The sequence below is a fragment of the Trichosurus vulpecula genome, chromosome 7, assembly GCF_011100635.1.
Source record: "Trichosurus vulpecula isolate mTriVul1 chromosome 7, mTriVul1.pri, whole genome shotgun sequence".
NCBI lineage: Eukaryota > Metazoa > Chordata > Mammalia > Diprotodontia > Phalangeridae > Trichosurus > Trichosurus vulpecula.
The window spans coordinates 72,502,430-72,517,783 of NC_050579.1; the positions used below are offsets into that span (position 1 = coordinate 72,502,430).

The 15,354-nt window shown below is 37.7% G+C and overlaps 1 protein-coding gene across 1 annotated transcript in view; it reads right to left on the reverse strand.

Annotated features, from left to right (window-relative positions):
• The window catches only part of SLC35A3 (solute carrier family 35 member A3), a 60,238-nt gene that overhangs the window by 17,125 nt on the left and 27,759 nt on the right, over positions 1-15,354 (reverse strand). The window contains exons 3-6 of the mRNA XM_036766822.1: positions 10,453-10,607; positions 10,249-10,371; positions 5,278-5,449; positions 2,587-2,705 (exon numbers count right to left, since the gene is read on the reverse strand). Coding sequence (XP_036622717.1) covers positions 2,587-2,705; positions 5,278-5,449; positions 10,249-10,371; positions 10,453-10,607 — 569 coding nt within the window. The remainder of the gene's footprint in view (positions 1-2,586; positions 2,706-5,277; positions 5,450-10,248; positions 10,372-10,452; positions 10,608-15,354) is intronic.

The following is a 15,354-nucleotide window of genomic DNA, read 5'->3' on the forward strand; positions in this document are numbered from 1 at the left end:
TAAATGACTAAACCCCTCTCCTCACAAAAAAAAAAAACAAACTAAAGCCCCATGATGAGGATCTGCATTTCTGTTCGTTACCTATTAAATATTTCTACTGTAAGTCTTGCCTAGACTTCAAAATCACTGGGTCCAAAATTGACCTCATTATCTCTCTGAAACTACTTCCTCTTCCTATTTCCATAAATAGCATTATCATTATTTTAAATCAAGTGCTTTAAGTTCTTTGCAAACATTAAAGCAGGATATAAATACCAGCTGTTGTTACTCTAGCAATCCAGGCTACAAACTTAAATGCCATCTCTGACTCTCTCCTTTCTCCTCATATACAATTAATCACCAGAGTCCTATCTATTCTCTCTCTGCAATGCCTCTTTCTTGTCATTTGCAATGCCACTATTTTTATGCCACTTGGCACTAGCCTCCTAACCCTTCCTCTACTGTACCCTATAGCTCTGATGCCAAATTAATTTCCTTAAGCACAGCTCTTACTTTTGCTAAAAAAAATTCCAAAGGCTCTCCAATGCCTAGAATTCAGTGGAAATTCCTAAGCTTAACTCTAGGTTCTATATGTGAATTAGCTTTAAGCTCTTTCCAGCCCTATTATCCACTCATTTTGAATCCAAATCCCACCACTGAAACTTACTGAGGGAACATGGGCAAGAGGCAACCTGTTTGAACTTTAGTTTCCTCATTTATAAAATGGGGATAATAATACCTGTAGCACTTCCCTCACAAGGTGGCTAGAAGGAATAGATGATGTCTGTAAAGTACTGTGCAATTCTTAAAGTGATATATAAATTTCTATATTATTATTATTGTTGTTGTTATATCATGCAGCCTCTCAATACTACTACCTTCCTACAAGGCTGTCTAACCTTCAACAACCCCAAAATAGAAATGACTGCTTCCTTCTGAGAGTTTCCTAATCATTCTACAGGACTTAACACTTTCCATCTAAGGTTATAACTACTTGTGTACATTTCATCTCCCCTACTAGACTATAAGCTTCCTGAGGAAAGCAATGATGTCTTCCTGATCTCTGTGTTTCCCACAACATGTAACAATGGTTTGCACTTCGCTGGCCATAATAAACACATGCTGAATGAACAAACAGTTGCACTGTAGTGGAAAGAACCTTGGAGATCAGAGTAAGAACATTTTGGTTCTATTTTTCCTCTCAGTAGAAGGCAGCAGGCCATATGTGGAGAATGATGTACACATTGTCAGGCAATCAATGAGAGAGTTTCCTTCGCTTTGCTAAACTATACTTGTTACACAGGGTAAGTTATTGGAAATTCGGTGATTTTTAAAAAAGTATCAATAAATGTAAAAAAGAATCAAACCTTTCATTTTATTCCCACCACCCCCACTTATTAGCTATGTCATCTTAAACAAAGCCCTTAACCTGAGTCTCAATTTCTTCATCTGTAAAATGGATTCAATGTTATTTTTTACACCTACTTCAAAGGATTGCTGTAAAGATCAAATAAGATAATGTATGTAAAGAATTTGTGTAATAATAATTAAGACTTGAACATCTCCAGTCAGGCAGATATAATTATATACATATATATAATATATATATGTACATTATTTGATACATACAAGAATACACAGCTAAATAATGTGATAGCATGAAGCTTCAAACACATGCTAGGTTAGAATATCAATATAGCTCCCTCATGAGCTTGAAAGTAAGGAGCACTATTCTGTAATTTATTAAGACTTGTTGCAAAGCATCTACAGCTATACCACAATCAGTTTTCATCACGGTACATGTATACACACACACACCCCAATGGAAAAAATCCATTCAGGTCTTGACTTAAAATCTTCCCAAGTAGGAACTGCATATTCTGCATGAAACAGTGGGTACCATGTGACCACATTTGCCCATTTATGACAGAATGTTCTGGGTATATTGGACATATGAAATTCATGGTAATTCCCAATTCCAAGGGATATTAATTATTGATGTTATGTTATTCTGTGAAGACTGGATCTTTAATTTTAAAACAGAAAAAAGAGGTTTAACATATAGCTGTATTGTAAGTGGGAAGTATGATTTCTTCCATTTTTAAATTTTCCAGTCATGGTCAGAACTTTATTATAAGTAATTCTACTGAAAGAGTTATGAAATAACATTCTAGTCAAGATTAATTTCCATCTATACTAAAATGTATTTTTGATGGTGAAACTGAAATGAAACTTTGATGTGAACCTGATAGAGCTATTCAGTTCAGGAAACAGAAAGTTTCTTTATGATTTTCTCCCATGTTTTGACATGTTAAAACTGTGTGTATCATTTAGATTTTTCACTTTCTTCTTCCACCACCCCTCCAATACTTCTCCTTCCAACTCTTCCTCAATCATTCCCCATCCCAATCAGCACTGATTTTCATTCCCAAGTTTCTGCTATACTTTAGGACACTGAATCCCATTCCATTTTAACTCTGAAATTCTTTTTAGAAAGTACGTATAGACGTTGTGATGGACACTGACAAGAATAACTTTAATATGAGGGCTCTGAGACCTTCAAACAGATTTTTATTCTATGCAAATATAGGATTTTAAATGCTTTACCTGCAGAACAACTACTATCCAGGTCAGTTTGTTATATCCCTGAAAAAATCCATTCTTTGATACTAATTCTCCATCGTAAATGTAAACACCCATTAATCCGAATATGCTGCCAAAAGAACCTTAAAAAGTTAAGAGAAAAGTCCAATCACTTGTTTTGTACAGCTTCAATACCAACCTGTCATAAAACTGAATGTTTATCTTTTCCTTTTTCATGATATTTGATGACTTTGTTAACAAAATATAGCAATTTTCAATTCAGTTCAACCAGCATTTATTGAGCACTTACTGCCAGGTATTAGTAAACAAAGACAAAATAAGATAGAGTTAAGCGGTAGATAACATAAAGATCTCGATCCTATCTAGACACCTGCTGCTTCAACATCAACCTTAGTTAGAAGCTCTGTGAAGGGGGAAAACTATTTACTCTCTGTTGAGATCAACATCTAATAAAATTTATGGACAGAATTAGTGAATGAGAGGCTAAAAGTAGCCCAAACTATCTAGGAAGTTCGTTGGTAAGAGGCACACATCCAGAGAGCACAAGGTTAAAACTAACTCCAGTGTAAGACCATAATTAACCCCAGCAGCCCTCAGGGGCTGAATGTGGAGAGGGCTTTGAAATCCAACCATTTGTGACAATCCTGTCTCTTTAGAGCTTTGTTAATGTCTAGATTAACAGTAGGAAAACCACTGGAATGTCGTTTAAAACCAGAATTAGCGAAATGATGAAAAAAAAAAAAGCTTGCCATCTATTTTCTCAGCTTTGGAAAAGCTGCCATCAAGAACAGCTTACTATTTAAAGAATAATTAAGAGAACCAACGGGTCAGACTAGGGAACCTATCTGAGCTTCAGTTTCCTGATTTGTAAGGAATGACTTCTGACCAATTTTTGCAATTATATCTAAGACAGACTTGAAAACCTTAACCTTAACATATTATCTAAGGAAATCTTAAACATTCATTTCTTTGTTTTGAGAATGAATATTCTCTCTTCAACAATGCAATTCAACAAACATAGTATGCGAGGTACAGTGCTAGATGGTGACAATAAATATAAAAAATATTAAACGTTCCCTGCTTTCTGAAACTGGAATGTCTCATTTTTAATGTAAATCTATGTATAACTGTTCTTTAATAATCCTTCATTTTTTCTTAATATTTTAATTTTTCCCAATTACATGTAAAAACAATTTTAACATTTTCCCCCTCCCAATTATGAGTTCCTGAATCTCTCCCTTCCTCCCCTCCCCACCTCACTAAGGAGGCAATTTGAGATAGGTTATACATGTGTAGTCATGAAAAATACATTTCCATGTAAGTCATTTTGTGAAAGAAAACATAGACAAAACAACAAGAAAAATAAAGAAAGTAAAGAGAAAGTATCTTTAATCTGCATTCAGGCTCTACCAGTTCTTTCTCTGGAGATGGACAGCACCTCTCACCATAAGACCTATAGAACTGTCTTAAATCATTGTATGAGAATAGTTAAGTGAGAATAGTTAAGTTATTCACAGTAGATCATCATACAATATTACTGTTACTGTGTACAATATTCTCCTGGTTCTGCTCATTTCACTCTGCATCAGTTCATGTAAGTCCTTCCATGTTTTTTCTGAGAGTATCCTGCTCATCATTTCTTAAAAGCACAGTAGTAATCCATCACAATCATATACAACTTGTTCAGCTATTCCCCAACTGACAGACATCCCCTCAATTTCCAATTCTTTGCCACCACAAAAAGAGCTGCTATAAATATTTTTGTTTATTATCTCTTTCGTATACAGACCTAGTAGTGGTATTACTTGCTCAATGCATGGAACAACCCTTCATTTAAAAGAAAAAAAAACAACTTGCCTCCATTTTCACAGCTCCTCAGAACTTGTTCTCTAAAAGGGTCAAAGTACTTTGAATAATAAGTATAAGGTTTTTTAAACAAAAATTAAAAGTGGTTTTTTTCATACTACTTAACTTCTAACTACTTTCTTCTTTAAGTATTTCATCCCTCCAGAGCAAAAGTAATCTGCAAAATATAAAAAGTTGATTCTTTGCATGTCTACATCTGAAATATAAGGAAAGGTGTATTTTCTATAAAATGTATTGTCTAAAGAAAAAAAAAGGGTGTGGTGAGTAGAGCACTGGCCCTGGAGTCAGGAGGACCTGAGTTCAAATCTGGCCTCAGACACTTGACACACTTACTAGCTGTGTGACCTTGGGCAAGTCACTTAACCCCAATTGCCCTGTCTTCCCCTCACAAAAAAAGAGAAACAGATCAAAGGAAAAAAAAAACGGTGGAAAGAGGGGGAAAGAGACAGGCAGAGTAAAGGGAGGGACAGAGAAAAGGAGAGAGCTTTCCTTATAATATGGTACATTAATTTTAAAATATGCTGTTAAAATGTAGCTAATTAGTTCTGGAAGAAAATATAATGTCAGTTGAAACATTACCAAGTGCAGTTAGTTCCATAGGAATAACGTCATAAATCGGTAATTGTTCCAAGAATACTACACTGGGATATCAAGACTTTATGTTGTGGTTCAGTGATGAAGCATAAAAATTACTGCCAAATTATGCTAGCCAGAAAACCCTATGCTAGACACACTTAAGTAGATTTTTTTTGTAAATAGTGATTCTTTACATATAATAATATAACTACTTTCTCAAAAGCACATTAAAAATGCAGATTAAAGACTTACCAAGTTGAATATTTCTAATCCACACAGATTGCTTGGTTTCTTTCAAAATTTTCTCAAAATAAACTCCCGCAAAGCCGCTTGAAAAACAAGCTGTAAGAACTGCCATCAGACCTACAAACTGAGAGCCCGCTGAAAGTTCCTTAGAAGACACTTCTTGAGAATCTGAGGGCCACTAAGCAAAATCAGAACAGAATTTGGAGGTTAAATGTGTGTGGTATTTTTCATGTTATACACTTAAACTCTTGAATCCTAAGATAAAAATTCATCATCATTCCTCAAAGTCCAAAAACAGAGCGAAAATAAGTTCAAATTCTATGTAAGCCTGGTTAGTATTTCAGGTTTCATCATTCTTACATAACTCAGGCTACTACCTTAAGGAGCAACTAGGTGGCACAGTGATAAGAGAGCTGGGCTTGAAGTCAGGAAGACTCATCTTCCTGAGTTCAAATCTAGCCTCAGACACCTACTAGCTCTGTGACCCTGGGCAAGTCACTTTACCCTGTACGCTTCAGTTTCCTCATCTATAAAATGAGCTGGAGAAGGAAATGGTATCCTAGTATCTTTGTCAAGAAAACCCAAATGGGGTCATAAAGAGTCAGACATGACTGAAATGACTTAACAATAAAACTACCTTGAAACCCTCAAAAATCTCCATTACACTTGATCCATCTATCCCCAATATCTATTGTCTCATATCTTTCCTCACTCTTATGGCTAAATTTTTGGAGAAGGCTGTCTACAATCAGTATCTCCATTTCTTTTCCTCTTAACTCGATAGACTAGCTTCTGACTTCATCATTCAATTGAAACTTCTTTCCCCCAAGTTTCTTCCAAGTTGCTAATGATCCCTTAATTGCCAAAATAATGGCCTTTTCTCAGCTGTCATCCTTCTTGACCTCTCTGTGCTTTAGACCCTGCTATCACCCTCTTCTCATTGATAGCTCCTTCTTTCTAGGTTTTCGTTACACTATTCTCTTAGTTTTCTTCATACCTAATCTGGACATTCCTTCTCAAACACCTTTGCTGAAACTTCAATCGGGGCATGCCCACTCATAATGAGTATCCCCCTGGACTCGGTGCTGGGCCCTTTTCTCTTCTCCCTCTGTACTACTTAGTTTGGTGAGCTCATCAACTCCCCTACTGATGATTCTCAAATTACTTATCCAACCCTTATTTCTCTGCTGACCTCCAGTATTAAATCTCCAACTACCTGTCAGGCATCTTGAACTGGAGGTCCTGTAGACATCTTTAACTCATCATGTCCAAAACTAAATTCATTATCTTTTTCTCCAAATGTTCTCTTCTTCCAAACTTCCCTATTACTGTGAGGTCAATCAGTCAATAAACATTTATTGAGTACTATGTGCCAGGCACTGTGCTAAGCTCCAGGGAGACAACAAACAAATACATAGAAATAAGCTATACAGAATAAAAAGGGAATAATTAAGAAACAGAAGGGATCAGGATTAAGAGGAGTTAGGAAAGGCTTCCTATAGAAATCTATTGAGGGCACTACCATCCTCCCAATTAGCCAAGTTCAAAACTTAGGGTGTCACCCTCAACTCCTCACTCTCTCTCACCCCCATATCCAATCTGTTGACAAGGCCTGACTACTTTACCCTTGTAACATCTTTTGCATATGCTCCTTTGTCTCCTCTGACGCTGCCACCACTCTGGTACAGGCCCTCATTATCTCACACCTGGATTACTCCAATAGCATGCTAGTTGTTCTTCCCCTAGACAAGTCTCTTCTGACACCAGTCCATTCTTTACTTAGCTGTCAAACTGATCTAAAGCACAGGCCTGACAATGTCGTCTTCCTATTCAATAAATACCAGCATATCAAATATAATAATATAAAGTCCTGTTTGGCGTTCAAGATCCTTCATAACTTAGTTTCCCCTCTACCTCTCTAATTTTCTTATATACTTTTATTCCTCCTCTACACACTCCCTGATCCAATGACACTGGCCTCCTTACTGTTCCTTGAACAAGATATTCTATCTCCTAAATCTAAGGCATTTCCACTATCTTCCATGCCTGGAATGACCTACTTCCTGGCTTCTTTCAAGTCCCAGCTAAAGTCTCCTTTTCTACAGGAAGCCCGTTCTGATCCCTCTTTATTATGGTGCCTTCCCTCTGCTGATTATTTCTGATTTCTCCTACATAGAGCTTGCTTGTACATAGTAGTTTGTATGTTGTCTCCCCCATTAGACTTTGAGCTTCTTGAAAACAGAAACTGTCCTTTACCTTTCTTTCCATTTCCTGCACTGAATGCAGTGCCTGGCACATGAAATTTCTTTTTAAGTCTGTCACCACAGGTGATCATGTTAGATCAGAGTGAGTGAAAATTGTGCAAGTCTGATGACAATAGATGTGACTTAATGCTTACAATAACCCTTTCTGAGTGTCACTAATTACCATTTCTTCCTTACAATATCCTTCCACTGTCCCTCTACACCTGAGTCAATGCAGAAATTAACACAGAAGAACTGCAGAATTCCACGAACAACAGAAAGAAGCCAGTGACAGCAGAACCCAAAATAGTGACACGAAAGATAGTAGTATGGAGTAGGAATAGCGTGGAATAATAAGAGATGCTAGAGACAAAGAACACAAGTTGGACATACGGAGCTATCATGCTAAGTACAATAGCTTGGCATACACACTGTGGCATGTATATTACATCTGACTTACTTCAGAGGTCTCCTCTAATCTTACTAGTAGTCCTATTCCTTTTATTTTCATTACCTCATCACATACTCTCTAAACTGAAATTCCTTCTGATTTCCCTACTTCCATCATTGTCATCAATATTTTCCTGGTTTCAAAACCTGAAGACATCTTTTCCTTTCATCCTACTACCTTATGTAGGTATGTGCATGTTACCTGCCTTTTCAATAAACCCCAGTGGCTTCCTATCACCTCTAGGATCAAATATAAAATCCTCTATTTGGCATTCGAAGACCATTATAACCCAGTTATTTACACACACACTTACAGACAGACACAGACAGACAGACAGACACACACACTCTCTCAAGTTTTCTTACATCTCAAGGCTATTCATTTAAGATGTTATATATTTTTAAATCAAAGCCATCATAGATGATCAAAGTGACATCCTCCATAGCCAAAATAGTTGCTAAGTCCTGTCAATTCTTCCTTCATTACATGTCATTACCATTTCTTCTTTTCAATTCTCATCACCACTACACTTGTTCAAGCACTTATCACATTACACCTGGAAATTCCAGCCACCTATTAATTGGTTTATCTGTTCTAATCCACATTGAATGCCACTATGGTATTAATTTTGTTAAAACCCCACTCAGATCAGGCCACTCCCCTGGTCTAAGCTATTCAATTACCCTATAGTTCTGTATTGCCTATAAAATCTAAATCCTTAACAGAGGCATCAAAGCCTTCAACAACCTGACCCCAATCTATATTTTTCACCTTTATTTCTCACCACTTCTCAACACTGACCCTCTGGTACAGCCAAACTGATGCACCTATTATCTCTTGTAGTTTCCTGTCTATGTGCCTTTATTCACACCAATACCCTCTTCCTATAATGTCCTCCTCTTCTTTCCAACTGTAAAAATTCTACCTATGTCAAATGACCTGTCATTCATGAATCCTGGACATCCTAGTCAAAAATGACCTCCTCTGAATTCCAAAAGCACTAACTGAACCACTCATTTAAAAGTAGGAAAAAAATACTTATCAAGCCCTTATCTCACACTAGAAATTTATCACATATATCTCTCCTACTCCTAGCTTGAACTGATAGGTCTCTGATTGCTACTTAACTTTTTCATACATTTGGACTTTTCTTCCCCAACTACATGCTCTGCTACTTGCTACCTGTTTGACCTCAGGCAAGTCATAAATTCTATGATGCAGTTTCTTCATTTACAAAATGAGGGGGGTGGGTTATATTATTTCCAAATCTGTTTTGCTTTAAATCTATGCTTCTATGAAGTAGGTTGTAATAATCTTAAGGACAAGAAATATACTTTAAATTTCTATGTATCTTCCACAATATTATGTAGAGCCTAAGCACATATGACCAAAGATCGAGGATTAAAGGATCACAGACATGATTTAAAGTACTAATTCTTAAGTCCTTTCCAGCATTTGCCTATGTACTACAAAACATTGTGGAACACATCATCCTTTGCTACTCATACTAAATCAGTACCTCTGCTTCTATGACACCTCCAAATGGAGGGTAGAGATCTTCTCCCAGAACCTATAAAGAGGGAGCCCAGTCTAGCCCTCTCTTCATTTCTCACCCAGCTGCACACCTATGGACTTCTCCATCATATCTCCCACCTCCACACACCGTCCCTTCTCTTTATGCCCTTTTGAGTGTTGTGTTCTATTGCCCCATTAGATTACAAGCTCCTTGAGGGCAGGGGCTGTCATTTTTGTATTTGCATCCCTAGCACTTAGCATAGCACCTGGCACATAGTAGGCACTTAATTAATGTTTATTGACTGAGTATACAGAAGTTTAAAGCACATTTGTTGTTCTCAAGAATCTCAAAATTTAGGGGCAGTTAGGTGGCACAGTAGATAGAGCACCCACCCTGGAGTCAGGAGGACCTGAGTTCAAATCTGGCCTTAGACACTTACTAGGTGTGTGACCTTGGGCAAGTCACTTAAATCCAACTGCCTCAAAAAAAAATCTTAATATCTACTTCATAAGATCAAATATTTAGATATGAAAGTGACCATACAAATCACTTAATTCAATCCCCTCACAGGTGAATAAACTGAAGCCCAGAGAAGTGATCTGCCCTAAAGTAATATATCCATCAAAAGTAATGTTCAATAAATATTTGATTTTACGTAATGGGTAAATAGTCACATAAACAAATAAAGATGACATAGTATTCATTCACAACAATTATTTTTAAAAACTACAATGAATATGGAAGATAACTTATTTTGAATGATTTACCTGTACAAAAGTGACACCTGCCATTAAAATCACTAGAGAGAGCCACTGGTACAAACCTAATTTTTTACTAAGCATGGACACAGAAAACAGTGCTGTTGTAAGAATTTTTAATTGATAAGTAACCTGGAAAAAAAAGAGAACAGGTATTATTATTATTATAGTCACTTTTTAAAAGCACTATAAGAAATATTTTTTCTCAAGTACCTGATAAGTAGCTGCATCTAGGTTTGATAATGCTACATAGAGTAAATTATTCTGAAGAGTATATATTCCTGATGGAATAGCAAGCTTAAGTGTTTCCATAGGCTTGTTTAGAATTTCATCATGCAATACTCTATTCAGTGCTCGAAGACTGCATTCTAGGGGGGAAAAACATAAAAAAAGAGCAACATAAGTAAGTAACTTACTCACAGCAAGTCACAACCTCTCATGGTTTGTTTTCTGATTTTGCCCCAAGGCCATCTCTAGCCAGGACCTGCCACCTGTCTTCTGGGTCTAGCCCATCTCCAACACTGGGTACTGTTAGGATAAGACCACCTATTTCCAGGCTTTTGTAGCCTACTAGGCTTTCTCCAGCGCCACCCTGACCTGGGACAAGAACTTCCTCCATCTACTATCTTCTAGGACTGTCTCTAAACCAGACTTGGAACCACAGCTCCCAAATGGACTCCCAAATGACCATTCTCAATACACAGGACACATCACCACCTGCCACAAGGCTGGATCTGACAGGAGGACCCTGATCAATCTAACCACATACTTCACTTAATGGATCTCTCTGTAACCAATGAAATTCTTCTGGTTTCATTTCTCAATGGCTAGCCTACTTCAACCCCCTTACACTTTCCTCGGTCTAGTGATTCTGAGCTGCCAATGTACAAATTTTTCTTCATCCCCAACTGCTTATTCCCTTAGTCACCTATCTCCACCCCCTAGTATTCCACTTAGATATCCTCACTCCTTCTAGAATGCCTGCTCCATAATTAACAAACTTACTTTCATCTTAAACTTTGCTTCTCACTTTTACCTTCCGGCACTCACCTGGGACCTAGTTCCCGCCTCGTGACACTGATTCCTTAGCCACTCTTTCTATAGCTATTGACTATGCCTTCTTTTATATTCAATTCACTGACTGTAGTGAGGGAGTTGGAATACTTCTTCCTCCCCACTGCTGTGTGCAGACTTTCCTTCTATAACCCACTATTATCATTCAGCAGATGGTCACAGTGTACAAATTTATCAGTCAGTCTTGACTTTAGTGGCCTCAAAAATATTCTCTGTCCTTCCTCAATGACTTCAGTGTCAGCTTTCTCTCTATTCTAACTCCTGCCCTGATACTAAAGGGATCTCAACATACATATTTACTCTCTTCCCAGCTTCTCAACCTACTCAATTGCCATGAATTATTCCTCTCTTCTACCGTAGCCCTTAATTTTGCCACTACCCACAAGTATTTCACTTCCATGTTCAAAAATTCCAAAATTCCTTTATCAGATCATAACCTTTCACCATTCCATCTTTCCCTTTGTCTTATAACCCCATAACTCAGTTCTTTAGTCTTCACCAGTTCCTCCATTTCTTCTACTCTTCAGTTTTTTGCAGGCCAACACCCCTATACAGGTGACCCTTATCTTGACTCCTTTGTGAAACAAGTGAACCTTATATTATTCTCTTCTCTCAGGTCCCTTTTTTTCTTATTACCAATCAAGCTCTGACAAAACCCAATCAAGGATTACACCTACCCAGGGCGCTTCCAGAGTACACTTAGGTTATCTAATCTCAACTGGGTCCTCAAGCAGTAAGGCAATTATTCTACTCCTCCCTAATCTATTGGCTACCTGCTCTCCATAGAAACTGCTCCAAATCTTTCTTCAAGCTTCCCATGGCACCCTTCCTCCAACCTTTCAGCTTAGAGCCTCATCTCATACCTCACCTAAAATATCTAGGCCAATTTCTGAGAGCTCCTCTTTCTCCCCGCCTTATTCTCATCTTGAATGTATCACTCAGACACCTTCCCCCATGGTCTCCTCCTTTATTTTGATCTCTGATATGAGGTGCCCCTTCTCTTTGCCAAGACCAAGCCCTCAACATGTATCTTTGATCTCATTCCCTAGGGTCTTCTCCAGCAGACTATCATTCCCACTCTCTCTCTTACCTTTAATCTCTCCCTATTTATCAACTCCTTCCATACTGACTGTCAATACGCCCTTTTCTCTTATATCTGTTTAAAGAAAAAAAAAAAAGGAAAAAACCTGCACTACCTGTCCTATATCTTTCTTGCCTTTCACATCTAAATCTTCTTGAGAAGGCTATCTATACTGGGTATCTTCACTTCTTTTCCTCTAACCCATCTGCAATTTGGCTTTCAACCTCATTGTTCAACAGAAACTACTCTCCACAAAGTTATCAATGATCTTTTAATTGCGCAAAGTTTTTCTGAATCCTCATCCTTCTTGACTTCTCTGCAACATTTGTCTCTTTTGCCCACCTTCTCCTTCTGGATAATCTCTCCTTTCTTGAATTTTCATGATACTTCTCTCTCCTTGTTCTCCTATCAGTCTGACATTTCCTTCTCTGTCTCTTTTGCTGGTTATTTTTCCATATCTTGGCTAATAACCATGAGTGTCCCCCAAATCTCTCTCCTAGGCTCTGGTCAATTTTCCCTCTCTACCATGGGTCAACAAACTATCATCCATGGGATAAATCCAACCTGCCACCTGTTTGTGCAGTAGGCTAAGAATAAGTTTACATTTTAAAATAAAACACAACTTTATTTCATTATCTAAACACCACTCATAGTTCACAGGCCATTACAAAAACAGGCAAGGGACCATATTTGACCTGAGGGCCATAGGCTTCGAAACTCAGCAAGTAAACTATCTCACCTGGTGATCTCATCTCCCAAGGTTCAATTAACATCTTTATGTAAATGATTCACAGATGTATATATTTAGCCTTATACTCCCCCATTATCAGCAGCCTTTTGGACTTCGTGAAAAGTATAACCTAAAGGCCCTTCAATCTTAACCTGTCCAAAAGAAAGCACTTTATCTTTCCCCTAAAGTCCTTCACTCTTTTGAACTTTTAACTTTTTTTCATTATTGTTGACAGCACCACCATCCATCAAAACCTCAATATCATCCTCAACTCCTCCCTCTTGTACACCCCACATATACAATTTGTTGTTAAATCTTGGCATTTCTACCTTCATAACATCTCTCTTAAACATCCCCTCCTCTCCACTCATATAACTGCTACCCTCATCACACACTTACCTAGACTACTGCAATCCTCTTCTAATGGTCTTAAAGTCTCTCACCACTGTAATCCATCCTCTACTAAGCTGCTAAAGTATATGCTGAAGTATAGCTCTTACCATGTCAATCCTTTACTCAATAATTTTAACATCTCCCCATTACTTCCAGAATCAGAGCATTCTGTTTGGCATTTAAAGCTCTTTGCAACTTGGCCCCTTCCTATGGTTTCAGTCTTCTTTCACTCTACTTCCTCTTCCACATTCCCTACAATACAGTTCTAGTTGTCTTTTTTCCAGTTCCTTGAACTGAATTCATCTCCTGATTTCCTGCCTTTAAACTGGCTGGCCCCCATGCCTAGAATGCTCTCCCTTATCTCTACTCCTCTGCTTCTCTGGCTTCCTTCAACCAGTCTTACTTTCTCCAGAGAGCCTTTTCCAGCCCCTCCACTTCCACATGCCTCCCATCTGAGATTACCTTCCTTCTACTTTGTACACATCTTGCATGTACCTATTTAATATGTTAAATGTACCCTCTTTGAAAACAGAGACTGTTGCTTTTCTTTTTATCTCCAGCTCTTAGCATAGTCCCTGGCACACAGTAATACATTGTCTTCTGACTCATCTGTTAAGTTTTGCAATTTTATTCAATTCGATCTAATTTAATAAACACTTAAGTGCCCACTACGTGCAAGAAAAGACAAAAATGAAAGATCTCTGTTTTCAAGGGGAAATAACAAGTGATGAAAGCAAAAAAGAGATCCAAACAATATATCCTATAAAAATTTGAAGAGGAAAAAAAATTTCAGTTGGGTAAGCGGGCAAGGGAGAAAATCACAGAATACACTGAGGAAGAGTAGAACCTAAATTAAACTCTTAATTAAGCTTCTTAAACTGTGGGCCCCCACCCCATGGCAACAGTAAAAGGTTTCTGAACATGCAACGACCAAAAATTAATTCGAAATCAAAGGTGTTTCTGGCAAAGCTAGCCCATGTTAATTTAGAAACTTCACGGCAGCCTTGGTTCTGCACTGCGAATGCCCTCAGGCCACACAAGGCCAACTTCAAAATGAGTGGGGAAAAGTTTAATTAGACCCATAAAAGGAAGAAAATAATTGTAAAAGATAAGAGAAGTAAATGCATTCCGGGTATAGGGATGATTTATGTGAATGCATGGAGGCAGGAGATGACAGGTTGAGTTCAAAGAATAGCAAACAATTCAGTTTGTGTAAAATATATGAAGGGTAGCAATGGGAAATAAAGCCGGAAAGGTTATGAATTAAATATCAGGTTAAGGAGTTTTGTATTTTATCTTCTAGACAACAGGAAGACACTGAAGGGTTTTGACCAGGGGAGTTATATAAAACTACATACTAGAAAAATATTTTATTAATAAGCTGAAAAATAAAGTAAAGAGGACAGGGATTTGCAGCAGAGAGATTAAGAAGCTATTACAATAGGCTAAGTGAGAGGGGTAATAAAAGACCTGAACTAGAGTGGTGGAGGTAAGAGGAAGAAGCCTGGTTCCAGAGATCAAACAATCAACAAGCATTTATTAAACACCTATTCTGTATGGTGCACCGTGTAAGAGGAAAAATCAACAAGCCTCAAAACTGGATCAGATCTGGAAAGTAAGGGACTTTGAGCTTTTAAGCCTGGGTGACTGGGACCGTGGCAGTGACATCAAAAGAAATACATTAGTTGTGAGGAGGGGCATGTTTAGGGAGGAAGGTGATCTGTTTTCAGTTTTGCATGTTCACTGTGATGTGAATACAACTCTTTTTAATTTCTAGGTTGGCAATTGCTCCTAATGCTCAAAGTTAACAGGAGAATGACCTCCAGGTAAGAAATTA